Source organism: Eptatretus burgeri, unplaced genomic scaffold, assembly GCF_056783735.1.
Source record: "Eptatretus burgeri isolate ZD-2024b unplaced genomic scaffold, Ebu_testis_v1 Ebu_testis_scaffold_3177, whole genome shotgun sequence".
Classification (NCBI taxonomy): Eukaryota; Metazoa; Chordata; class Myxini; order Myxiniformes; family Myxinidae; genus Eptatretus; species Eptatretus burgeri.
In genome coordinates this window covers 129,117-155,991 of record NW_028225125.1, presented here as the reverse complement: position 1 = coordinate 155,991, position 26,875 = coordinate 129,117, and the positions used below count along the sequence as shown (strand labels likewise).

Here is a 26,875-nt window from a genome sequence, read left to right as displayed (position 1 = left end):
GAGAGGGAGAGAGGGAGAGAGGGAGAGGGAGAGAGGGAGAGAGAGGGAGAGACACACACAATGGGAGACGAACCAAGGGAGGAAGAGACACTTGGTGGATTGAAATGCAGCTTTGATTCCCCCGTGGATGGGCGTGGCTTGAAATGGGCGTGGCTTTGATCCCCGTGGATGGATGTGGGCGAAGCTTGAAGTGGGCGTGGCTTTGATCCCCGTGGATGGATGTGGGCGTGGCTTTGATCCCCCGTTGATGTATGTGGGCGTGGCTTGAAGTGGGCGAACCTTTGATCCCCCGTTGATGTATGTGGGCGTGGCTTGAAGTGGGCGAACCTTTGATCCCCCGTTGATGCACACACAAGTTAAATGGTGGTGAACGTCACAAATGTACATTGGCAGGTCCATAGATAGTTTGTTGGGGGATTCCCCTTACATTAACTATTAAATAATTCAGATTTATTTATCTTCCTCTTCCTCATACTCTCTGTCGTCGCCGTTAACACAATCAAATAGTTTTGGGGAAGTTGTCGTCACAAGAGGGTCGAGCCGTTCCTCAAGCAACTCCACAGGAAGGAATAATTTGGATTGATAAAAAAAGGAAGAGGACGAGGAGGAGATGGACGTTTGTACCTTGGAAACACACTCTCCCGTAGTGATGTATGTTGGTTTGTGAAGGTATTAATGTGTGTAAATATAAAAGTAGAACAAAAAGAATGTTTTGTTTCATTCAAACCTTCATATTGGGGGAACGAATAATCAGGAACTCGAACTCGATATTCACTTTCACAACACAATCTGAAACACAAACAAATCCGTTAAAACGAAACTTTCAATCTTCGTATTTATTTTAAATCATGGACACGTGATGTGGCGAGAACCAATCAGACACCGCGATCTCTCTTCGCTTTTTCCCCAAACAGCTCGCGCTCTTCCCTCGGTTTACCACAGCGTACCGTCCTTCATCCGACACCACGTGCGGTCCACCATGACCCGAGATCTCAGAGAACACCCCGGGATCCACGAGGGGCTCCGATGGAGGATACGTGGTCGGTTCGGGAGGTTCTCCGGAAGACCGCGGGTCCATGGTCGGTTCACCCGAGGACAAGGGGTCCAGACCCGGTACGTTCACTCCGTACCGAGAACTTGTGTTTCCCGTGCTGATCCGTGCTGTTTACTCACACAGGAACTCATTGATTTAGTGAATGTCACGATGTCTGGAGCGGAGCCGGAATTGAATTGAGAATGGAAATCCCATCCATGACGTGTTCCCCTCCCTCTTGTACATGTATGACATCATTTTATACCTCATCACTTCATTCATCATTCGATTCCTCTTTAATCTCGTTTACAACAAATCAGATGAAGATTTACCTGTGATTATGGGCCTCTGCACCGGCACACAATGGCCTGTTCTTGAGGACTGAAGTGGCATCTTTAACGTCCTCGAGGAATCACTGGATGAGAAGACGAGCGACTCACCTTTGCTTTCAGAGGAAGGTATGCTCACTGATGCAGCACCACGATGGCAGTTTACAGCTCGTCCTGTAACAACCTTGAGTCCAAATTTGGTTCAATATTATATTTAAATATGTCGGGCTTCTTCACCATTGAGAGATTGGGTTAAAAAGGAGACTTGTTATGTTTCTGTTTCATGAGTCTCACCCCATAGTGAAGTGAGGATACGATACGACGATTGCAACGCCCATGTGTGTGTGTGTGTGTGTGTGTGTGTGTGTGTGTGTGTGTGTGTGTGTGTGTGTGTGTGTGTGTGTGTGTGTGTGTGTGTGTGTGTGTGTGTGTGTGTGTGTGTGTGTGTGTGTCAATATATTTTTGCTTTTAAAATGGTTTTCTCTGTAACCGCTCAACCGATCGATGCAAAACTTGAAACATCGGAAGGACTCCCCATGTGGAATATTTCATTGTTAACCCTGTCATTATATGTCACATGGTATGGCAGCCATCTTGCATTAAAGGGAAAATTGGATTTAATTTTCTCTGAAACCACCCAATGAAAAAAATTGAAACTTGGCATGTCTCATCAACTTCCCATGTGGTATATAAGGTGATAGTGATGACGTCATCCGAATTGGTTGACTTGAAATCCTTATCCGATAAAAATTTCTGAAACTTCAGTTGTCTGATCTCTGACCGGATGTGAGTGAATAATTAAATTTTTGATGTTCATAACTCAAGCCAAGAAGATGTGTTACATAATTGGGTGGATGTATGATGCGGGTATATTGGCTATAATGGCAGTGCGCTATAATAGTGGCGTGTTCAGTTGACGGATGGTATTTTTGTTCAGAATGAACGTGCGAGGCGACGCTATGCCCTCCATGACTGCCGTTCCTCAAGTTATAAAAGTGATTTATTGATGTTTCTGCTTAATTTTCTCTTTGCAGAGATGTCTTCACGGGCCAACTGTTCCTCGTCGGTGGACAGAGAACTTTCTTTCAATCATCACCTGACAGAGACTGTTTGTCAGGATGTTGAGTAATTTAGGGTCGTGTCTACAAACAACAACTGCGACAGGTGTATCAATGTCTTGCAACAGGAGAGCCAAATAAGTGAGAAGCCAAACAACTTTTCTGCTACCAACAAAGTTTTACCTCCTCATGGTGTTTAAAAGAATGTCTCCAAATACACACAGGTGGGACGTCACACAGGTGCACTGTGTGTTAGAAGGGATTTGCTTCTTCATCATATCTGTTGAAACATCAGTGGTTGCACACCGTTGAGGAACCCCACAAGTGTTCACAATGCAGGAAGGCCTTTTCTTCTTCATCAAATTTACACCGTCATCAAAAACTACATTCAGGGAAGAAACCCTACAAGTGTTGTGTGTGCAAGAAAGCGTTTATTCGGTCATCGAACTTACAAACACGTCAAACAATACACACCGGAGAGAAACCTTACAATTGTTCTGTGTGCAACAAAGCGTTCAATCATTCATCATCTGTATCCAGACATGAAAGAATACATCAAAGCAAAAGATTTGCAGGAAGAGGTGCGAATAGAAGGTGCCACACATGGAATATAAATATCAGTTAATCCAGCGCCATCGATTGCAAAGAAGAGAAATGAAAAACACAAAAAGATACATCAACAAATATACACCAACAAGTGGGAGAACGACAAAAGAGCAGGAGGATTGCAAGAAGATCTGGAAAGAGTTAGGGAGAGACAAAGAAAGCGCTTTACAGCGGCTTATAAAATGGCATGTTAACTGGGATGGAGAACAAGTCATAATAAATACCCAACACCAACGACACGAGACCATCGGCTTTCAGAAGATGGCAGGATTGAGTCAATAAGGACCGGTGAAGGTTCTTATTGATGTGTTTGTAAGTTCGATGGTTTGGCTTTGGATGCCATGGGCAGAGAGTTTGGAGACCAACACAGGATGCCAAACTGTATCAAAGGCATGATATATTGTTGTGGGCCGGGGTTTGGTGGCGTTAAACGACCACTACGTGGAGCAGTAGAGTCGTCTCCTACCGAACACCCGAAATTTAGGTCGTGACTCTCGGACAACTCCAGAGGGTCATGGGTCCCTTGGCGGACCGTGGTCGTCAATATTTCGACGGCGTGGGGCAGGGTTAATTGCCTAATTTCAACATACCTAAGTACCTACGCAGTCTAGGTACCGGGGAAACCACACCCTCGGCCGACTCTGTCCAGACCGAGTCGCAGGTACCGACTCGGATCCGGCGTAACCGAGCCGAGCTGGAGTTACCAGAGCAGCGCCGGTCCCAATGACAACTTACCGGCCCAAACGGCCTCACTAATTGTCAAGTACGGACCATTACTGGGTCAATCAAAGAAAGGAGAGAAACGAACTGGAGCATTTAAACAATTATTTTATTTACAGGAATAAAAGAAAGGGACGAAGTGCAGACCTATTCACGACTATATGCAAGCAAATATTTACAATGATCATTAACACTTAAACAGTTTTACTTATAGGATGGCGCCACATACAGACACACACCCAAATGATAAAGGACCCAATTGGTCTTTATTCGACTCTCGTAGCCAAGGGGATAGTCGAGCTGGGGGTCAGAGTTTTGTTGGGGTACCTGACCGCGTTTGTGCGGCTTAGCCCACGACTGCACGTGTGGGACCCGTGGTCGGTGGGAGCTTGGATGGTGGATAGCGGATCCAGGGTCGCTCCTTGTAGAAGGCCAGCGGAGACTCAAGGCTTGAGAGCTCCAGCAATGACGACAGCACACCCAAACTGCCTTCCAAGAACTGCTCCCTCCAAAGAACTCTCAAGAACTCCAAAGGACACGCAAGAACTTTCTGAACTCGAACGAGCACAAGAACTCTCCACACACGCGCACACTGAGGGTCGCGTCGTCCTTTATCGACCGCTCTGAGCGGGGCGGGGCCTTGGTGGAGCTGACGCGCTGATCGCCCTGATTGGACAGGGACCTCCATGGATCCGCCCTTTCTGGGCGGGATTATGGCCGAGCCGGGAAAACCCCGCCCCCTCTACGGGTGTCTGGACCCCTCTTGCTGGAGAAACAACGATTTTGCCTCGTGGTGTTGGAATGCAGACTAATTCGAGGAAGTCGAATCAAGCCCGCGAGGACCTCGCCTCGTATGCTATGGCCGCGAGGCGAGGGCGCAAGCGCTGAAAGACACTGTGGCCGCAAGTGGAGAGGATCTGAGGATTGAAATAACCTAGATATAAAATAATGATGGATTCCATGACCTTGTGTGTCTGTCCAGGCCATAACATTTTTACCATTTGAGTTTTTTCATCAAATATTCAATAACGCTTTATTATGACAACATGGAGAACAAAAAAATGCATAAAATGTACAATTTTTTTTTTCAAAACTGTCGTTTTCGTCAAGTTTAGTTTGAATGCGAAGCAGACGCGGATGGGCTTTGCGTCTTGTGATCCTTTCGAGATTCCTTGAGTGATGTCCCTGCTGGTTTGGATTCACGTCCCGATAAACCGACACTCACTATTTCCCCAGTCATGTTCATGCGCTTCTTACAAACAATTAAAAACTCCTTCCTCAAACCAGAGTTTAACAATTCAGCTTACTTTCAGAACATGTGCAGCAGCCAGGTGTGGTTTTAAAACATGTGGTCATGACATTGTGTCTGCCCATTGCATTTGCCCCATTGTGTCTGCCCCACTGTGAGGATAACACAGGCGCAAACAGGTGCAAAAGACGTGATTCAGTGCACCATGGATGGAAAGAAGGGGAGGATAACTGAAGACGAGATGGGACTCGCCGGCGTTGAGGCAGCTCTCTGGGAATACCCAGAGAGATGTTGACACTCACATGATCAGAAGCTTCAACATTTCTCTGCCGCTGGAGTAAATGTCGGGGCTTCACACCACCACCTGGGGACTGGATGGATTGTGGGATATTGGGATGGACAGCAGGCTCAGTGCGAGGGGTGTGAGAACCAGCAACAACAGGTGCTAACCTGTTAGATGATCGCAGAAGGGAAACCTCAAATGCTGGTGCTGCAACTTGTTGGGTCAACGGGGAAGGTGGAGTTGCAGCAGTTATCCCCATTTTCGAGGGAGTTTTGGCCATTGAAGAAGATGATGATGGAGGGCCCAGGTAAGGGTCCATTGTGAAGAATGTGCAATGAGCATCTGTGGGAACCTCCCAGCTGGTGCAGTGGATTGTGGTGAGGGATCCTGGGCATGCTTTGCAAATGATGGAGACAGAGATAGATGAGGTGGAGGAATTCCTTCCCATGGTGACTGTGGTCTCGACTGGATACTGAAAGGTCCATCTGGAATCTTCCCTCCTCCATCCGTTCCTCCATGCTCCGAAACATTTGGAAAGATCATTCTGTTAGTCCCAATGTTAAAGCATACCGGTACTTCACGGACACGATGTGCGTGCCTCACGTGCTCTATCATCACGTTTACCAAGCGAATGTGATTACCCAGTCCAAAGTACAAGTGCTGTAAAGGCCGACAGTGCGAATCCAGTGCACTGACACCTTATTTTGATCCCCTACCTGCGTTCCATAATTCCATATCCTTGAGGAAATCCTCTTCACAACGCTCAGACAGGACGCGTGACCAGAAGGTTGAACACCTGACAGCCGGGTGACTGCCTGTCCGAACTGCAGAGAGCGAGAGTCTGTCCGAGACAAATGACAAGGACATCTGTGCGGTTTTATGTGGATTCCAAAAATATCAGGATTCATCGACGTAGTGAATAGTATCAGGGAGGGAGTTCAGGGGGAGAAGAAAAGGTAATGAAAGAAAGGAGAGTGAAGTGAGGAGAAAAGAAGGCATGGGGGTGAAGTTGGGATCGGGATAAGAGGAGGTTGTCGGAGAGGGCTTTTGGAGATGACATGCTGCTCGCTTGAATATGTCGCACACGTAGAGACCGAGTCCTGTCTGGTTTGGTGAGACAAGTAAGAAAGCAATCTTGGAAATGGATGAATTGTGTTATCCTAGTTGACGTGTGTTTGGCTTGGCCTGTACTTGTTATCCAAGATGACGTGTGATTGACTGGGCTTGTGCTGCTTGAGTGTCCTCTTGACGTCACAGATCTCTCCACTGTCTCGACCTGTAAGTGATAGGAGAGTCATGTTTGGAGCCTGATGTTGACCTGGGTAAACTGAAATGTCTCTGGATGTCGAAGGTGGACTATGTCTTCGCTTGTGAAATGTAGGAGTTCCACGATGTTGGTTCCTCATTGCATCGAGACCACTGTCGATACATTTTTATCATGATGGGTTTGGGGGTGATAAAAAAAATTGATGATGATTAAAACTTGATATTCAAATAAAATATATTTATCCTAAAATAAAATGTACTCAAATATGATATGAGGTTTTTAGTGTGTATCCATTTGGAATTAACATAATTATATTTCTCCTCTGTCTGGAAAGATCACCTGTATATTAAATGTGTAAACAGGTTGAACTTTGCCAGTAAGTTGAATATAAAGAATTGTCTGTCATGCAGAACTATGTTGAGAATTTTGTATTAAAGATACAAACAAGTTGGAATGTGGATGTAAGAAAATGTCCAGGTGTATCCACTAAGCTCTGGTCGCCTCAAGATAATATATCTTCCCAGTTTTCGGAGAAGCAGACTGATTTTTAACCTACATAAGATGGAAACTTGTTTTAATGGCCATTCGAGTTGGCGTTTGACGTCATTCTAGCATTCTGTGCGATTCATATGTCCGGGTTTGAGATTGTGTTCCAACCATTTAAGCAGGAGCTGTCAAAGAATACTGAAGATAAGGTTCACCTGGAAATTATCAAGACCGGGCAAACTGGCGTCAGTGTCAGAAAATTATAAAAACTTTGTCTTACTGGAAACTATATAAAGACTAAGATTCTCTAATTATGTTGAAAGATCTGGAATGAATCTGTCTGTCCAGGATCTCCTGTGCGCGCACATATAAATCTGTTTGTTTGTTCAATAAATGTTTTTAAATTTTACTGGCATTGTGTATCTGTATCTGCACCACCAAATGAGGTTGAGGCTCTTCTGCCCGGTTCGGGAGTTGTTGTTTGATGTGGTACTTGGGAAGAAAAAAGGTAAAACATTTTAACATTTCCACGCCGCTGGTCGTGTGAAGGTCGGGGTTTCACACCACCACCTGGGGACTGGATGGATTTCGGGATCTTGGGCTGGCCAGCAGGCTCAGAGCGAGGGATGTGAGAACGCCTGTTAGATGATCGCAAATGGGAAACCTCAAATGCTGGTGCTGCAACTTGTGGGGTCAACGGGGAAGGTGGAGGTGCAGCTGTTATCCCCATTTTCGAGTGAGTTTTGGCCATTGAAGAAGATGATGAGGATAGAGGGCCCAGATAAGGCTCCATTGTTCGGTTGGAGCGACGATGAGCTGTTGAAGTTGAGGCAGAATGTGCAATGAGCTTCTGTGGGGACATCCTCGTTGGTGCAGTGGATGGTAGTGAGGGATTCTGGGCATGCTTTGGAAATGATGCAGACGAATATACATATTGTTGAGGTGAAGGAGGAAAAGGAGGTGGAGGTAGATGAGGTGGCAGAATTTCTTTCCATTCTGACGGCAGCCTCCAGTGGACGGTGAAAGGTTTTTCTGGAAACGATACAGGAAATATTTTTTGTTGAGGTGGAGGTGAAGGAGGATGTAGATGAGGTGGAGGAAGTAGATGAGATTGAGGAGTTAGATGAGGTGGAGGAGGTAGATGAGATGGTGAAAGTAGATGAAGTACAGATGGAGGAGGAAGATGAGTTTGAGGAGGTTGGTGAGGTCGACGAGGTGGAGGAGATAAATGAGGTGGACGGATTTGTTCCCAATCTGATGGTGGCCTCCACTGGATGCTGAAAGGTTTTGTTGGAATCCTTCGTCCGTCCTATCGTTCCATGGTATTAATTCACATAAAATGCATCAAATTTGTGAAATCTGATAATTATTCACACAATGCTGAACGCTGGATGATATATGGATCACAATAGAAAAAAAAATTCACCCTTTCCTGGTCATTGATACTAAGCAATTTTTCAGGAAAGAAAGTAAACAGGAAAGAATAATGTAAAATTACTAAGAAAGACAATAAGATGAAGTTTCAACCTACTTTTGTCAAGGCCCAGAAATCTAGCATCTGTATGCATTGTGTATTTCCAAATGTCTCACTTTAAAAGCCCCAGAAGTGAGCACATGACCAAAACATGGTTACAAACACCGACTGGCAGATTGCTGGCATGGAGAGAACTGACATTCAGAGTTTAATGACACCTCAATTAGTAAAGTCAAAATGTCGGATGACCTCCCACAAATTGCAACAAAAGCAAACTCAACAGATTTTGATTCCTGGATATGTCCTCAGTGACAGAAAAAAAGTCCTAAGGGATTCTCCAGGGGGGAAAGTCCTGAAATCATGGAAATCCAATATGGCCGCCGCCACCCGGCTTCGGGGAAAATGAGAAAATTGTAAAGATTGATATTTTAATATGTAAATATATGTTTTTCTGCATTCTAATTGTTTCTAGTTATGGTCAGTATATTGATATACAAGAATAATTATAAAAAAGTGAAATGTATTGAGAGTAAAAAAAAAAAATTATAGCTTTTTTGTCCAAAAATGTCAATTTTTTGTCCCAAAAATTTTTTTTGCACCTGATACTGATTTTGGCTCCTGGACCAAAAAAAATAAGAAATGTTGAAGACGCAAGATGAAATCAAGTCTATGGCAATACAATATAATTATGTAAATCATTGACACGTGACAAAATTCACAATTCCACTCGGGGCAATCACATCTGCCTGACGAAGGTTTCGAAATGAAAATGAAAATTCGCATTAAACTCAGAAACTACATCCATTATAAACTTACAAGACATGTTGAGAAAAATCAAGCGTATTAAAGTTAGAACTCGACAACGTCGTCATCATCCTCATCATTGTCACATGGAGTGTTTGTGCAGCCAGAGCCCCTGCAGTTTCCACAAGCTGGAGTGCACTCAACGCTGTGCTTCTTCCATGTGCATCTCATGGTGCCACATTCAGCCTGGCAGTTGCACCTAATGACACGTAACATCTTTTCAGGAGCTGGAGCTATTGATGTCTGAAGTGGCACAAAACCCTCGTCACACTTCTGCCAACCCCAGTCTGTCGGAAGAAGTTCATCTGCACATCCCTTCCATTCTTGGACTTGCAGATACACGCGCAGGCTGTGATACTTTGCTGCTTCTGATGTTGGTGGTAACGTCTGTGGTTGCACGTGAGAGGAGCTCCAAGCCACCTTGTCCCAGTACCGCTGATACCGGAGGGTGTCCAGGGTGTCAGTTGACTTTCTGTTGTAGATTATCACCAATGTTTTTTGCTCCTGCATCTGCCACATCACATACGGAAGCTGGATATGTATCAAAAACCTTGGCCTGCTCACGGAATGTGTTGTTTGCTTTGAACTTTTTCAGGGAAGCTTCCTTTCCAATCCCATCAAGACGAGATGTCGTGTCGCACCCAAGAACTGCATGTACAAACAGTATGTGCTTGCGTATGTCTGTACCAATCATTTTCTTTGTAGCCTTGATGTTCCAGATGCGAGGCTTCTTCGTGTTCTTCTTTGGCTCGGGACAAAAGAGGAGGTCATGGGATTCTAAGCTTGCATGGTAGCATAGGAGGACGAGGAGGTCTGTGTCATCACCAACGAACACAGTGTTGGTGACAGTAGCAGACTGCACGGCCTTCAGTACAATCAGGAGATCAGCATCCCCTGAGGCATGGTGTGTCTCACAGTTCTTCTTCTGAAGCTCTTCAAGCAACATAAAAATGAATCGCTGTTTATTCTGCCTATTGGCAAGAAACTGTTCCTTCTTCATTGTGAGACGCATGTCAGCTGTAAGTGTCACAGTCGTGCCAGCATTCCCTTTAGACCGTCTCTGGTGTGTCATGTCCTTCGTGTTGGTACTCTCATAACCATCAAACACGACTATGGCATCTCCGTACTTCCTCGTTACATAATCAGTGTACTGGTGGCATATGTCTCTGTATGTAGATCCGTGAGACCATGGAATGCGTTGAACAAGTGCCCCGCCATCCAAAACATGCTGTTGCCCATCATTGGAGATATCGGCTGGGACATCGGAACCAAGAAGATCCCAGATGGCATCAGCAAAGACTGGCTCGTGTGCTTCTCGGAGCTGAAGAGAGGAATCAAAGAGGGCTGGTGGATAGCTGCACAGTTTATATTTGAAGTCCGACTCCAGTTCTTCTGCTGTCTGTGCAACAGTGATCAGTCTCTGGAAGAGGAGTTGTGGGTCAACCTGGACTTGCTCTCCATCAATCTTGACAGATGACTTCATGCCGAGGGTGACAACTTGGTCTTTCCTCTTTAATGTGTACTCGGCAGGTGTTTTCCCATCCATAGATTTCAATATTTTGGCTCCTACAGCATGTGCTGTATCGACGTTGACGGTGGGGTGTGCATGAACTCCAGTGGCAATGTTCCTCAGACGTGGATCACTACTGAACGGATTCCGTTCCTGTAAATACTGAAGAGCTGATAGTGTGTCCTTCCAGTCACGAGATTGTCTTGCCTTGGTCATGTCCTTCTTCTGCTCTCCAGTGTTGTAGTTCACACCTGTGAGCTCCTGCATTGCCTGGTTTATTTCTGCACAGGCAGGCATTGATGGTAGCCATACCAGCCGTTGTTGCTCTGTCATTCCTTGCCCTCATGTGAGCCCCCCGCTGGTCTTCAAACGTCTCATCAGAACTTGTTCGATGATCAGGTCAGATGAAAGACCTGCCCACAGGCGATCACTTCGTCGAACCACATGGAACCCCTCATCAAAACGTTGTTGGACATTGGGATGTTGAGTTTTGAGGTTGGACATCTGCTGCAGATACACCCTCGCAGATTTGGCATACAGGTTGTGGCCCGAGGCTGCCACGTAAGGTGGCATTTCCTGGATGGCCTGTAGATGTAGTGCCCAGTTCCCAGTGCGCTCTGCCCACATGTATTTGCGTAGAATGTCCAGCATGTCCATATACTGAACCCAGAGCGCTGAAGTTCTAGAAGATATTGTAACGAATTCTGGCCCGCCTGGCGTGCGATCGGCCACGTCACTCTAATCATGACCGCGTCGCCCACCGGCCGGACAATTCAGTCGTGACCCTCCTTGGAACTACCGCCAGGAGCCAGTCACGGGTGGGGGTTTCACCTCACCACAACCCAGTCCGCATTCTCCCCGCGCGAAATAGGGTGAATCGCCGAATGTCGATATACCTAAATACCCGCGCGGGTAACCTACCGAGGGGTTGCACCACGCCGCAGGTCGACTCCGGACACGAACCGCTTAAGCGGTTCGTTCCGTGCTGCAGGGATAACCGAGCGGTGTTATCGCCGACCTCGACGGTTCAGATTATTTATCGGGTGTTTAAAACCCACTACCAATCATTCCACGATTCAAGATGGCACTTTCAAAAGAGGGGAAGGACGCAACGAACGGGAAACATTTCACAAGCACATTTATTACACATATAACGCAAACAAGCAAAGCCAGTCATGCAATATGTACAGCAAGAAATGAAAGACGTTGCGACCGACTATAGCATTAAATGTACAGGTACTTAAACAGGTTTACTTCACGGACTGGCGCCACAAACACACATACAAAAGCCCAAAGAAAAGAAAACCTCCCTTCTGCGGCCGGTGAACCCTCTCGGGCACTCTCCTCGTCCGCACGCGCAGGTCGACCACAGCCCGCCTGCGGCGCCTCCCGTCCGTGCCTCCGAGGCGTCGCCCGGACTCGCCACCGGCCCGCGCCTTCACCGACAGGTCGCTCAACGCCAAGAGGAGAGGGAGGGAGAGAGAGAGAGCTCGACCTCGACCACCAAGAGAGAGTGAGCCCCGCGTGCGGTCTGCCTTATATAGCGCGGGGCTCCGCCCTTCGCTCCTCCCCGTTTTCGGCTCCACCTTCCTTCGAGAAGGTTCCCGAAAAGGGGCGTTCCCTCACCCCGACCGCCTCACGCCGTGCATCCACCAATCGGCAGCGAGCTGCCCTCCCCCTTTCCTTCACACCAAGCGCGGGGAAAACAGGCGGGAAAAACCCCACAGGCTTCGCAAGAGCTTTTGTTCTGCCAATCCTTATCGGACGGTTTCCGTGGTGCGGAAACCGTCTTACCGTGATCCGCGGAGGATGGCGTTCGTAAGCGGGCGTAGTGGCGAAGATGTTGGTGATTGTTGTGGTGGGTGTTGTGGCGTAGTTGGTGGCGGTTGTTGTTTGCGTGGAGGTTTGTTGCAATGGTGGCTCAAAATAACGATAGATAAAGAAAAACGGCTATCTCAAAGGGTCGCAGCCCGGTAAACACGAAGAAAGTCCCTTTAAACAACGGTGGGGACCTATCTGAACACTCACTTACCGGCATAGCTAATCTAAGGAACCTTTATGGTGTATTGCGAATTTCCAAAGCCATAACAATACATTCAAATAGTTCTCTAATATAAGTAAAAACAAATTTGAAATTTTTGGCTAACCTCTTCATTTAGTCAAACTGTTTTTCATGTTCAACTAGTATGTTCATTTGTGCATGCTTGGACATTCGTAGCCGAAGACCACCATTCACAAGCGACGTGTGAAACACCTGGGAACTTTAATTTATTAATGGTGAGGAGCAGCTGAACCACAGACCAACCACATTCATGAGGTCGCACGCGGTGTAACCTCGTGTCACGGAGTGTCCAAGAAGGCCAAAGCACTCGCGAGCCACAGTTTAGGCGGGAATTTGTAAACCGTTTCAGGGTGCCGTCTGTCCTAGGGATGGAGACACACACATCGATGCCTTGCCCTGCTTGTGAAACCCCAGGATGACAGTTTATACATCCGTAATGACGTCACGCTTCATCCGAACGTCCATTGGTCGGCTCATCATCTTCACCTCGAGCTCCCATTGGCTGGAGCAGAGTTTGTCGATGATTGTGTATGCAGTGTCTCTCGATTATAATACCAAGCTTGCACACTAAAAACTCGGCTCGCCGTCACAAGCGGACATGCCGACAATGTTTGGGAAGTCTTGGCGTTCCATAGTACCATTTGCATTTTGCACAATGCGTATTTTTGTCATTCCCCGTGTACGGTCTGTCGTCTGCTTCCAGCTATGTTGTGCTGCTAATCCCGTGCATGTGCACGGGTATCGCTGGTATATCCATATTGGCGGATTTAAGTTAAACAGCCACGGGGACATTGTGGTGGTAGAGGCCATATTTCTATTGGAGTAGTTCAACCCCACCACCTCCCCCTCTCCTCACGAATAATATTCATGAACCAATTACATTTGATCACTTCCAATCTACCAATTAATATCACAACATGCAATATGTATCGATCTCTGGAGGTCAATACACAGTTCGAGTGTATTTTAATCCCTTGTTTCCGGGTTCGATCCCCACGGAGACTCATCGTTGTTCATTGTGTTTAAAGTGGACATCACACGGTACTGATGGGCCGAGTGTCCTTCCCCCCGTGTTTGCATCTCCTTGTGGATCAAAAACCTTCATATTGCTTCTCATGATGAGGTCATATGATGCGAATCGCACCTTTCCACAGTCATGCTGTTCATGACAACTCCTTATTTGGTAACATTGGTGACGCTGCCTGATTGGACGTCGCCAGACAGTGACGTCACTGCCTTCGACCAATCACAGTCATCTCCTCCACAAGCGGAGTTCGCCGACCTCGATGTACGGACGGTGTTCGTGAGAAGGTGAGAGTGAGGAGGTTTCGTTGATTGTTTGACGTTGAGAATTCGTTCAAGTTCAGGTTTTTCAGGAGAAATGACCTCCCGTTTGTTTCGTGTCCAGTTCGGACCGACAAACGCAATGAGAACCATGAACGTAAAAGGAGGCCCAGGACGGAAACTAGGCCTAGGCCTCAAATTCCCAAACGTAGGCCCAGGACGGAAACTAGGCCCAGGCCTCAAACTCCCAGAAGGAGGCCCAGGACGGAAACTAGGCACAGGCCTCGAACTCCCAAAAGGTGGCCCAGTACGGAAACTAGGCCTAGGCCTCAAACTCTCAGAAGGAGGCCCAGGACGGAAACTAGGCCCAGGCCTCAAACTCCCAGAAGGAGGCCCAGGACGGAAACTAGGCCCAGGCCTCGAACTCCCAAAGTGCCCGCGGTGCAACCACTGTGTGCACCCCGAGGTTAAAGGTCAGCGGTGGTTCTGCCGTTTCAAGGAATTCACCGTTGACAAATGTATTCTAATCTTCCAGCGGAAGCGAGTCCATGGTGAGGACGAGGGTCTCCAGAATCGTCAGAACAAGGTTAGATTCCCCATGGTTGAAAACTCGGATCCAGCTCCACACTCCCAGGGCAAGAACCACCTTTTTGATCCGAGTCCGAGTGGCTGTTCCGTGGCTGGTGCTCAACGATGGCCTCACCGACCTTCTCTGGATACCTTGATGTCTAAACAAGCAGGTGAGCAGTCCACTCTGGCACTCTCTTCGGCTTTTTCACCCAGGAGGGGATTGTGTGTTTGTGTGTTCAGACTTGTTTAATCTGGGATGTTTGTAGTGTTGTGTTTGAGGAAATTCGCAAACCACCATTCAGGTCCCGTAGGTGAGATATCTCTGTAAGTACATGTGTAGTTAGCCCCAAACCCGTTGTTTAGAGGGAATAAATGTGATTCATTCGGGCTGCGACCCTTTAAGATAGCCGTTTTTCTGTTCTATCTTTATTTTGAACCAACCACGTCTCAACCGCCATCACACAACAACCACCAACCACAACGCCGCTTCACAACAGCAACAACGCCAACAGCCATGACCTTTACCTTCACAGCTCGCTCCCGCAAACATCGCATCACCGCCATTCCAAGCGTCACCGTGGCCATGGACCAGCACTTTGGACCCTCCACCACCTTCGCCTCTCCTTCTGCGGCCATTCCCGCACCGCTTGTGGGCACCGAGCGTCAGGCTCTCCTGGACTCGTACAGGGCGCGCGCCGAGCCGCGGGTACAAAGTGCGGCCTTTCCGAGGAGAAGTCGGATCAGGAATGATACACGCCCACTTCTGATCCGTCCAATCAGCAAGCGCGGGCCGGTTTGGCCCCGCCTCCAGGTGCGTCGGAGTAGAATCGATATATGCAAATTCGAGGATCAGGGGAGATTCACACCCCTTTTTCTCCGTCCAATGGGCGAGCGTGGCTCCACCCCCGAGCTCGTTCTGATCCAGAAATTTGCATATGGGATCTCCTACACCACTATAAAGCGCCGAGCGCGGAGCGAATTCAGAGAGTTTTTCGGTCAAGGGAGTTGGAGAAGAGTCAAGGCAAGTTGGAGAAGTGTGGCAGCGGCAGAGTGTGGCAGCAGCAGTCAAGTCGGGTCTGGAGGAGAGTCAGTCTGTCGGAGGTCGGAGTCTGTCGGGGTTCGGAGTCTGTCGGGGAGCTGCAGAGAGGGGAAGCCGGGAGCGCGGTCGAGGTCGCAGTGGAGTTGCTCGTCGCGGGACCCAAGCAAGCCAGCTATCTTTCCCCAGAGCATCAACAATTCCCCCCTTTCCCCCCCCCCCCCCGCGCTGAGATAGTGTGAAAAGGGGGCCCCGTTCCCACCCCACTCCAAGCAGTGCCAACGAAACCCGCGAAGGAGCGCGGAGTCGGAGCACCGCCGCCACATTTGCGGCTCATCACAAGACACGGGTAGGCCCCACCCAGTCTCGCGGCCCACAGGCCCCGTCTGTCCCCTTGTCGTTGAGGGTGGCCCTTTTCTTTTGCTTTTGAGTATATGTGTTGTCGGCGCCGTCTGTAAAGTAAAACTGTGTAAGTGTTGCCGTGTGCTCGCGTAGTCGGTAGTAGATCTACATTTTTGTGTTTCTTTTGTTACATCTGCTTTTGGTGCATAATTGTTGTAATTGTATATGTGTGCTTTCCGTGTGACGCGTAATAAATGTGCCTTATGTTGAACTGTTTTTCCCGTTTCGCTTCGTCTTTTCTTTAATTGAATCTCCATCTTGCTTCACGTAAAGGGTTGGTAGTGGGCTTAATACGCCCGATAATTAATCGGAACCGTCGAGGTCGACGATAACACCGCTCGGTTATCCCGATAGTACGGAACGGGTCGCTTAAGTGGCCCATGTCCGGAGTCGACCTGCGGCGAGGTGCGATCGCCCGGTCTACCCTCCGTGTGGGTACTTAGGTAGGTCGAATTTGGCGAACAACCCTATCCCACGCGGGGGGCCGATTGGCACGATCGTGGTGAGGCCGAAAGGCCCACCTGTGACTAGTTCCCGGCGTTCGTCCAAGAGGGTCACGACAGAATTGTCCGTCCGGTGGGTGACGTGCCGCAATTCGAGTTACGTGGCCGCTCGCACGCCGGCGGGCGTGAATTCCCAACAGTAGTATAGACTGCACCAGCAGTGGTACCCGACGTTGCTGGCATTTTGAAGAGATCAAATGTTGATTTTTTTTTTGGAGGGGCCGAAACACATCCCGATAACCCTGCACGCGCACACACACACACACACACACACACACACACACACACACACACACACACACACACACACACACACACACACACACACACACACACACACACACACACACACACACACACGTAGATGATAAATGGGGTTTCTGGGACACCCATTCAAATGAATGGGGGAAAGGGGAAAAAACTTTCTGACCCAAGGCCCAAAATCTCAAAATAGAAGACTCATTTCCTCCCCACCTATCCCCTCCCCCTCCCATGAAAGCAAATGTAAAATTGAGACTATGAAAGATTGAGTCTTACTGATTAAAGCACTTCTTCACTTTCATATTTTCATTGTACTCAAAGAGTGAACCAACGAATATTTGTCCATGTTCTACTTTAGGGAATTACTTAATATTATTACAACATTCATTTCCATCAAGTATATTCACAAAGAATAACTTGGAACTTGGTTCTTGGTTTAAGTATCTTTGTTGAGCAGAAATGAAATGATAAACTTCTCTAAATGCTTTTATTTAACCACCTCCTGAGCCACATATCATTTTGAGATTGTAGTAAATTGTTTTTCCATTGTTCAATTGATTGAAAAAGGGGGTCTCATTGAAAAAAAACAAGGTGGGGGGGGTCTGAATACCATCATTTTTGCACATCCATGCCAGAAGCCCATTCCCAAATTTAAAGACCATTCGTTGAGGCCTTCACACATTTTGAACTACCCCTCCATTAGGACTAACATGCAACAGTTCAGTTTCCTGCACCCTTTCTCAGGCCTTTGACAACCTCCTGTAAGTGGTCAAAATCACTCGGATGACAGGCCGTGTAAAATCATTTGCTTTTTCCGCATAATTTGTTTTATTTTAATTCGCATTTTTATCTGTGGTCAGGTCTCTCTCTGGTCATTGAGCTGCCTGAGTGGAATTTTTTTGCAACGGCAATATTGATGGACTCTTTCTAACAAATAGGAACAGTGTGAGGAGGTAAATGTAACTGAAACAATCGATTTAAAACTTTACCAAGCTCAAAACAGCAATCTTGATGCAAGACTTGATGATGCCGTCTGGACCACAAGCCTTCCATTTACTCAACCCCTCGAAGCACTCCACGATATTGAATTCACAAATTACCGGAATGGCACATGCTTGAGCATCCAGATCCTCACAGGGAGTTTCACTTTTTATTCGGTTCCTTGGAACATCAAATCTAGTATCAAAGTCACTCAATTCATCTGCAAATTTGGAACACTAGTACGTGCCTGTAAAAAATAAATAAATAAATAAATAAATAAAAATAAAAAACATTCAAACCGCGAGCAACAAACAACAACCATGCAGGCCGTTTCTTCACTCTCGAGTGTCCGTACGTGCGTTGCCCAGAAGTTCGAATATTATTCGCAGTTACGATTATTCGCAATTTAGTTTTAATACCCAATTATTCAATTAGCGCCAACGTATTTTACCTTTTCGCAATGTCGTGGCAAGGAAAAACAAAAAGAGAAGAGAGAGAAAAAAATTTACTTCCTTGTTCAGAGCATACCAGCACTCTGATGTTACCGAAATTTATACACCGTCTAATATGAAAACGATCATAACTTGGGGCATTGTGTTTATCTATAAATGCGCATAAGAAATCGAGAAATTATTAGAATACACGAAGTCATCATTATCCGGAAGTCCGTACGTTGTAATCCGTAATGGCGAACGCGGCTGAGCTTCCCTTCCCCATCGGCCACGCCCACGCAACAGCGTGTCTTCTCATTGGTTTGGTAAATAAATGGCCATAACTTGGGAAGCACTTGTCTGATTAATATTGTGACGTCCACGGGACTTGAACAGTCCCGCCAACGTAGAATGAGCCGAAACGATGGAGGCGGTTTATTTTTTATAACCCAAAGATGGCGGTTTTAATCGCTCTACAGCAAATGGGACGAGGAGGTGGCACGAGTCGCTTTTCACTGAGTTAATAATGTTTATTTCTCTAATCAGAAATAATAATAAGACTCGGCAAGAGGAGGGATCTGGGGCGATTCGACGGGATGGTGGTGTGGGTTCGGGCGTGGGGAAAACACAAACTATTCCAATGGATATACAAATCTATAACCCTCTAAGGCACCAGGTACACACACACACACACACACACACACACACACACACACACACACACACACACACACACACACACACACACACACACACACACACACACACACACACACACACACACACACACACAATGTAGGTGGTCAGGCTGGCCCGTGGTGTCGACGCAACAGTCCCTGGATTGGCGCCGGACGAGCTGGCGTCGCGCTCGTCTGGTGTCGACCTCCTGGTCTAGGCCCAAGACCGCTCACAGCCGCCAGGGAGCCAGTTCTGGCGCCAAGATGCGAACAGGAGAGGGAGGCAGGTCCGCCCGCCGTTCGGTCCCGTACTCCGAGCCAGCAGAACTCCAGAGCCAACCGAGGTGAGGCACGAGGCACAGCTAGGCCACGAGACACGACGAATCGAGGAACGAACCAGCGCAACAAGAGAGCGCACTCCGAGACCAACAGCCTCGATCAGACGCTTTCTTTTTATGACTCCTCTTCCATTTCTTTTCCCGAACAGAACCTTTTTATACTCGAGTCCTCGTCACTTCCAATCGAGCCGTTTTATTGGCCCTCCGCCATCTCCTTCCGCCAATCGTGATCAAAGGGCGGAGCCATCCGCAGCACTGTCCTGTTACGTCACGGCAAGCCTCCAGGGAATACTAAAAGGGTTTACGCAGACACACTTACCCTAACCCGTCTCCCTATCTAATTACGTGACAATTATCATTTCCCCCTTAAAGAAATGGACATTTACTAGACAACTTATCACCACTGAATTGCTTCTTATTACATCGAGATCCTGGTACAACTCGAACAGCATGGCATACCTAATTAAACATCCTAATTACCCTTTGAATGCATACCCCCCCCCTCAGACGTAAGAATATCAAACCTTGAAAAGGCACATCCTCAGGTCCCCAGCAATATTCCTGGCAAGTTTCAATGAGATCGGACCAGCGGTTGTCGAGAAACAGCGGTCACAGGCACACACACAAAACACACACACACACACACACACACACACACACACACACACACACACACACACACACACACACACACACACACACACACACACACACGCACACACACAGAGATTGCTGGAATTATAGATAGATGATTGGGCAATATACCATCCCTGGGTCTTGGGGGTCTTAGGGTTCTAACAGGGTCTATCAGGTCGACAAGGCCTTTGGGGTCTTAAGTGTCTCGGGTTTCTTAGGGTTCTGAAGGATCTTTGGGGTCTTAAAGGCTTCCCCCCATCTCAAACTGTGTGGACCTCCACTCCAACCTGACATGTCTCAATCCAGGTTGCTGCCGATAAACCAGACATTATCTGTTTCACAGAATCCTTCCCACAGGACGTGTTCATGGCTCTCCCCAGTTGTTTGATAGGCCTGAACCACGCCCCTGCAGAGGAGTTGCCCTTTACATCAATAACTCAGTTATCTTTGGTTATCTGGTCATCTGGATCCTCCAGCCCTTGATCATCCGGATCTTGTGTTGAGATTGTTGCCTTAAAACAATTTGCATTCTCCTCTTGGAAGGCAAATCCAACAGAAGGCACCCTCAGATTATTCTACAAAGCCCGCAACAAGTGTGTGTCTACTCTCACGAGAGCCAGAAAATAACACGTGTCCAATCTCAAGAATGAACTTTAAAACTTGTCTCACTCTAAAACCTGGTGGCACCTTGTTAAGTCTGTGTCTGGTGTATGCTCCCATCCATCCCTCCTTCTCTTCAAATGGCCCCACAGCTGACTCCACTCGTGAGAAGGTCGAATACCTCAATTCTGTGTTTGCTTCCAAATCTTGTGTCCCCAACCCATCACTCTCTGTACCCACCCTTTTCCATGGTATCCAACTGCTTCTGGACTGTATTTTTTGTACCTCAGAATGTTGAAAAGTTTCTGTCATCCCTCGACTCTAACTCTGCTACTGGACCGGACAGCATCAGCTCACGTGCCCCAAAAACCTACTCTGCTGCTCTTGCACTTCCTCTCTCGGCCCTTTTCACCCTCCATTTGCCCTCGGTTATCTTCCATCTGCTTGGAAATCAGCCAACATCACTGCACTACATAAAAGAGGTGCGAAAACGGATCCCCTCAACTGCAAACATATCAGCTTACTTCCAATCATCAACAAGGTCATGCAATCCATCATCACAGTTGATATGAAATCTCTCCTTTTGTCCAACAACCTCATCTCAGATCACCATTTCAGATTCAGACCAGGTCACTCCACCTTGGACATGCTGCTTCAACACACCCAACAATGGATGCAGGTCCTCAATGTCAGACATGAGATGAGGGCCATCTCTCTGGACATATCTCATCTTTTTGATACAGTTTGGCATCCTGCCTTACTTTCCAAACTCTGCCTATGGTATCCAAGGCCATCTCCACACATGGCTTTCTGACTTCTTCTATTCTTGGAACCAATGAGTGGCTCTCAACGGAAATCTTTCATATCCTCTCCCTGTCAAGGGTGGAGTGCCCCAAGGCAGTGTTCAGGCCCTATCCGCCCGATTCCTGATCTCCATCAATGATCTCTGACTCTGGAAAATCCTCTTTATCTCTTTGCTGATGACTCCATCATATGCCGTGACATCCCTTATCCTTCAGACAGGCAGGTTGTGCTCTTTCCACTCTTCAAGCCTTGAAAAAAAACAAAAAACTCGTCAAACACTTGCAACATGTTTTTCAATCCTGACAAATCTCACACTCTCGCTATCTGTCTCTGAAAGGACCGTCTGGCAAACCCTCCCATCTACTTTCTTAACAATTATTTTGAGGATTTTCCATCATTCAACTCCTGAGTCTCAGTTTCAGGCATGATCTTTCTTAGGCAAACTACATTTTAAATTTGGCCTTCAAAGCCAGTCGCCGACTGAGCATCCTCCGTCGTACAAAGTCTTTCTTTGGCACACCTGAACTCCTATTCACCTCCAAGGCCTTCATCCGCAGCTTGATGGAGTGCTGCTCTCTCCTCTGGGGTAGCTCCCCTGTCTCGCACCTCGCTCAGCTTGACGCCGTGGAAACCAAGGCCTTCGAAGATTATTGGAATCACCCACGCTGAAGCTGAGTCAATGGACCATGCACTTAGCCATCACAGATTTACCCTCATCACCATTGAGTGATAGGCTCGTCGTCACAGTTCGTCACACTCCACATGTTTTGATTTACCCGCCGGTCACATCATGTGCCTTCTGGTTGAATGGTTTGCATCAGCGGGAACAATCATCTGGGTGGCAGACAAACGGTTGTTCTTTGCTGATGATGCGGTTTTACCGTATGAGACATAATCTGCGGTGATTCGCTCCATAACAGTGAGGAGGTGCATCTCGTGTATAAACGATGAATGTGGTCATCATTGGTCAGATAGTTATTGGTATGCCACCCTGATGAGGGCAAATCAGGCCGAAATCCGGATCGACAGCTCCGTTTGATGTTCAACTGATGTTGACCATGTAATCTTTGTGTTTGACATGGTCGCTGGGCCGAGGCCTCTGTGTGTTGGAGGTGACGTTTTTGTGTCGGACGATGTCCGATGGAGTTCGGGGGAGTGCTCGTCACACTCCACATATATAAAAGTTTTTATGTATGTGTTGTCAAACTTCTAAAATCATCAATTTCAATTTGGAAAAGAATCAGTTTTCATCTTATTGACCTGAGCTTTGATTAAGATTGTCAATTTTAATCTTAATGAAATTGACAATTTGATGTATCCATGGCAACCTTTGGTGAGGGGGGGGGTGCATTTTGCAAGTATCCTGCTCTGCACGAGGTGTTTTTCTTGTTTATTTGTTTGCTTGTTTGTCCACACAGAACTTTCATGGTTTTTCTCCACAACCGCTTGTCAGATTGAGACGAAATTTTCACCAGAGGAGCGACTACTCATGCGAATGTTTTATTGATCTGTATCTCTGCAACCACACCAAGGGAAATTTTTAAATTTGGCACATGGCAAGTACTCCTCATGGGAAATAAGTGCGATTTTTGTGACGTGATAGGTGCCTTCATTATGATGTCATAATTGCACATGAAGAACGCTATATCTGATCAGTATGAAAATTTTTGAGGGTCATCTCGGGGTAAAATAGTCCACAGGGGGGAAAAAAAATCAATGGTGAGTCATCGGTCACGTGATTCGGCAGCTATATTGTTTAATTTGTTTTTTAAACCTTCAAAAAATCTTCTCTGAAGTGGCTGCACAGATCGAGGCAAAATTTTATCAGTATGACCGCCTATCCATGAGGAACAAAAGATTCACACGTATGACGTCACAGGTCACATGGCCTGGCAGCTATGTTGGATTCACCCTAAAACCTAGGAAAAAAAACTTCTCCAGAATGGCTGGACAGATCAAGGGGAAACTTCACATCAATGTTCCCCAAGCCATGGGTGTACAAGTTTAAGGAGTAATTGATAGGTCGCATGGTTTGGCAGCCATATTGGATTGAAGAAACATTGAATAATGTTTTCTCTGGAACTGCTTAATCAATCAATGTGAGACTTCGCAATTTTGATCTCGTAGTGATGGGGAATACGTGTTTTAAATTGATCGGACGCATGGCCTGTCAGCCAGAATTATTTAATTTTCTTGATCTTGGTTATTTTTTATTTTTCTCTTTTTTGAATGAGGCTCACTTGGCTATACCTGAATGGGTTTGAGGGAAGCAGAGGAGCAGCTGAAATGTGAATCCTATCCAGGTTCCTCCTGATGACCATCTTTTCTTTTTCCTTGTTTGGGTTCCTTCTGATCACTCCATTACAGAACTGAACCTATTTGGACTTCCATTTGATTTGAATTTAATTTATTTTAATCCCATTCTGAATTCAATTGGATAATAATGAAAAACGTCATGGGTCAGGGTCAGGTGTGCGATCAAAGCGGGACGTCTTGGTACCCGGTTATAAAGTGTCAGTTGTAATTATGTCTCTTATTAATAACGTATCACACCAGCACACAAACTACACACAAACTACACACAAAATACACCACACAAAACTACACAAACACCACACAAAACAAGTCCTGACAAGGGTCTGCAATCTCTGATTGCTTTATTTCTTGTTACCTCTGCCACCGAAGGTGAAGGAGGTTTTGTTTTCACCCCTCTCTGTCTGTCTGTATGTCTGTTTGTCTGTCTGTCTGTCTGTCTGTGTGCAGGATATCTCATAAAGTTGTGGACGGATCCAGATGAAGTTTTGTGCGTAGGTTTGGAGTGTGACAAGGACGAACTGATTAGATTTTGGTGAAGATCCAGATTCGGATCCATCTACTAGAATTTTTTTAGTGATTCTTCACCATTGATGGACAGGGCTAAAAAATGATATATGGCACGATGTCTCAAAAAGTTGCGAACGGATTCGGACGAAACTTGGTGGACACGTTGAGTGTGTGACAAGGAAAAATTGCTTCAATTTTGGTGAAGATCCGAATCCGGATACGGATCTGATCATTTTTTAATTGATTCTTCACCATTGAGAGACGGGGCAAAACTAATATGGAGCACCATCTCTCAAAAAGTTGTGGACGGATCCGGATGAAATTTTGTGTGCAGGTTGGGTGTGTGACAAGGACGAACTGATTGGAGTTTAAATTGGTTTGTCCCTCAGAACAAGTGATGGAGCCAACAGGCCATGGTGCAAGACCACTGTCTTCCTCAAGTGCATCTCAGCAAATCCAACTCCCAATCACCCAAAATGTTATGAAACAGCAGCAAGCTGGACTACCAACTCAACACCGAGGTCAAGAACAAGAACGGAAAGACGAAAAAACTAAAGGGGGACGCTGGCGACTTCAACAGTACCTCCTGGACGCTCAACACATTTGTCAGCAAAACCAACGGAAACGCGAGTAAATTAAACTCAAGACTGAACTTCCGGTTCCAGTTCTTGAACTTCTGGTTGAGACTTCCGGTTCCGGTTGTTGAGCGAGGGTGCTGGTTCCTCTTCAGGATGTTGCCGACTTTCTGAAAGATATGTCTTCCGGTCATTTTTGCTCGTTTTTCCTGGCATTTTGTTATCTCTGTGTTTACTGTGTGTCTCTACTTCGGTCTTGGGTTAAAACTTGTGTGAGTTGTTCAGCTTTCGTCTTCTTCATATCGAGTTTCCTTGAGGCCTCCCCCTCTTCCCATTTGTGTGCACAATCGTGTTTATTGCATTGTCTCCAAATTACCATCAGTTTGTATGTTCTCCACTTTTCCCTCCACCCTCCTTCTATCCCTTTCAACTATTTTCATGTTTCATATCTTAAAATATAAAAAAAATAGAACAAAAAAAATACCTTTTCCCTCACGTGATACCCCACGTAACCACGTGATTAACTCTACTGACTCTTCTTCCTCCTTCTGCCGATCGACCGTCTACTTTTGCCGACGCACATTCACCAAACACCTTCACGATTTTTCATCAACCTTTCCTTTGTCGAATCATCCGTAATCTTTACCAAAAAATAAAAAAATTCTCTTTCAAAATGTTGCAAACTTCCTCTTTCACACGTGTGGTTCTCTGTATTGTGTCATAATTCATTCTTCTTCTTCAAAAAGCTGTTTTCAGTTCGACCTTTCCTTCATCCCGTGTCTAAAACGTCCCACTGTTACAACGTTTCTTTTCACCATTCTCTTAATTCTCCTTTATTGCTTCCCTCACGTCATGACTTTGATCACATCTCTGACTTAATAATTTTTTTAACTTATAAAACTTATATTTTAACTTTAATACAAGCAACTTATAAAAGGGGACACAGAGCAGACTTAATGCGAAAATAATAATGATCTTCTGCAGTCTTACTAAAGCAGACAGGTGCCGGGACACACACAGACACAGATACAGACACAGACACAGAAAACCCGATGAAGAGGGAACATTGAAACAAGAAGGGAGAGGAGTTGAGGCTATGATCTCGGTACCTTTGTACTTGATTTCACGAACGCGCCACCAATACATTTCGAGGGGGGGTGCGGTACCCGACAGCTGGCGCATCGTCTCTGGCTTCAGCAGCGAGTGTGGAAACCGTGTTCGTGAAGGAGGGGCTTGAGTGGAGAAGGGGCGGGGTCCAGAGTGCGTGGATGGAGTGGTAGGCGGGTGGGGTCAACATCGTGTGGGTGGAGACGAGGAGGCGGAGTCCAGGCAGCAGGAGGCGGGTCGTAACCGTGTCGGGCAGAGAGATGAGGGTGAGGCGAGAGAGAGAGAGAGAGAGAGAGAGAGAGAGAGAGAGAGAGAGAGAGAGAGAGAGAGAGAGAGAGAGAGAGAGAGAGAGAGAGAGAGAGAGAGAGAGAGAGAGAGAGAGAGAGGCGGAGGGACCGCTCTGACCTTTATAGGACTTGCGGGGCGGGGGGCCACCCCGAAGCGAAGCGTGATCTTCTGAATCGGGCGCTCCGATTAGCCCGGACCCCTCACGCGGCCTGCTAACTTTGGCCGGAAACCGCACCACTCCATTTCCTGCAAGGTCATCTCAGACAGCGAAAATATTCCGCTCCGACCCCACGACACCCACACGAATCGTCCACACTAAAATTGGTGCGCGAATCGTCCCGCAAAAACCCCGGGCCGTGCCCTGGCGACCGGCCGAGGGTCCCGCATGTCCGCTCGGGCGTCTGACCAGCGCCGATCAACGCGCCCGCTCCGCACGTGCCAACGTGGCCCGCACTGTCCAACATTCCCCTTACCTGCTCGATCGCAGCTTCGCTGGCCGAGGAGATGAGACGTTCACCGAGACAAAAGGGAAGGGACTATCTCCACGTATAATAATGGAATAACTGTCTTTGGGACCACTGCCTGTTGTATGCATGCGGTTCCGAGAACGACAACAGTATTTACTGGAAACAAAATTGCATGCAATATGAACCTTTGAGAAAAAAGGCGACAATCTTA

General features: G+C 46.9%; 2 protein-coding genes across 4 annotated transcripts in view; both read left to right on the top strand.

The window, feature by feature from the left end:
- The window catches only part of BTBD8 (BTB domain containing 8), a 51,797-nt gene extending 44,357 nt beyond the window's left edge, over nucleotides 1-7,440 (top strand). For all 3 annotated transcript variants that reach the window (XR_015054838.1, XR_015054839.1, XR_015054837.1), the window contains 3 exons: nucleotides 915-1,113; nucleotides 1,354-1,491; nucleotides 2,397-7,440. The gene's annotated coding sequence lies outside the window, so the exon portion shown is untranslated. The remainder of the gene's footprint in view (nucleotides 1-914; nucleotides 1,114-1,353; nucleotides 1,492-2,396) is intronic.
- A 6,691-nt stretch (nucleotides 7,441-14,131) lies between these two features.
- Nucleotides 14,132-25,476, top strand: LOC147006430 (uncharacterized). The gene is made up of 2 exons (XM_085868824.1): nucleotides 14,132-14,905; nucleotides 24,617-25,476. The coding sequence occupies exons 1-2, from the start codon at nucleotides 14,263-14,265 to the stop codon at nucleotides 24,859-24,861; spliced, it is 888 nt and encodes a 295-aa protein (XP_085724950.1). The 5' UTR covers nucleotides 14,132-14,262; the 3' UTR covers nucleotides 24,862-25,476.
- The last annotated feature ends 1,399 nt before the right edge of the window (nucleotides 25,477-26,875 follow it).

Excerpts from the sequence above, each read along its gene's own strand:
- LOC147006430 (XM_085868824.1), top strand. The coding sequence starts at position 14,263 with ATGACCTCCCGTTTGTTTCGTGTCCAGTTCGGACCGACAAACGCAATG. Across the intron at positions 14,906-24,616 it reads CTTGATGTCTAAACAAGCAG|AACAAGTGATGGAGCCAACA; the intron begins GTGAGCAGTCCA and ends TTTGTCCCTCAG.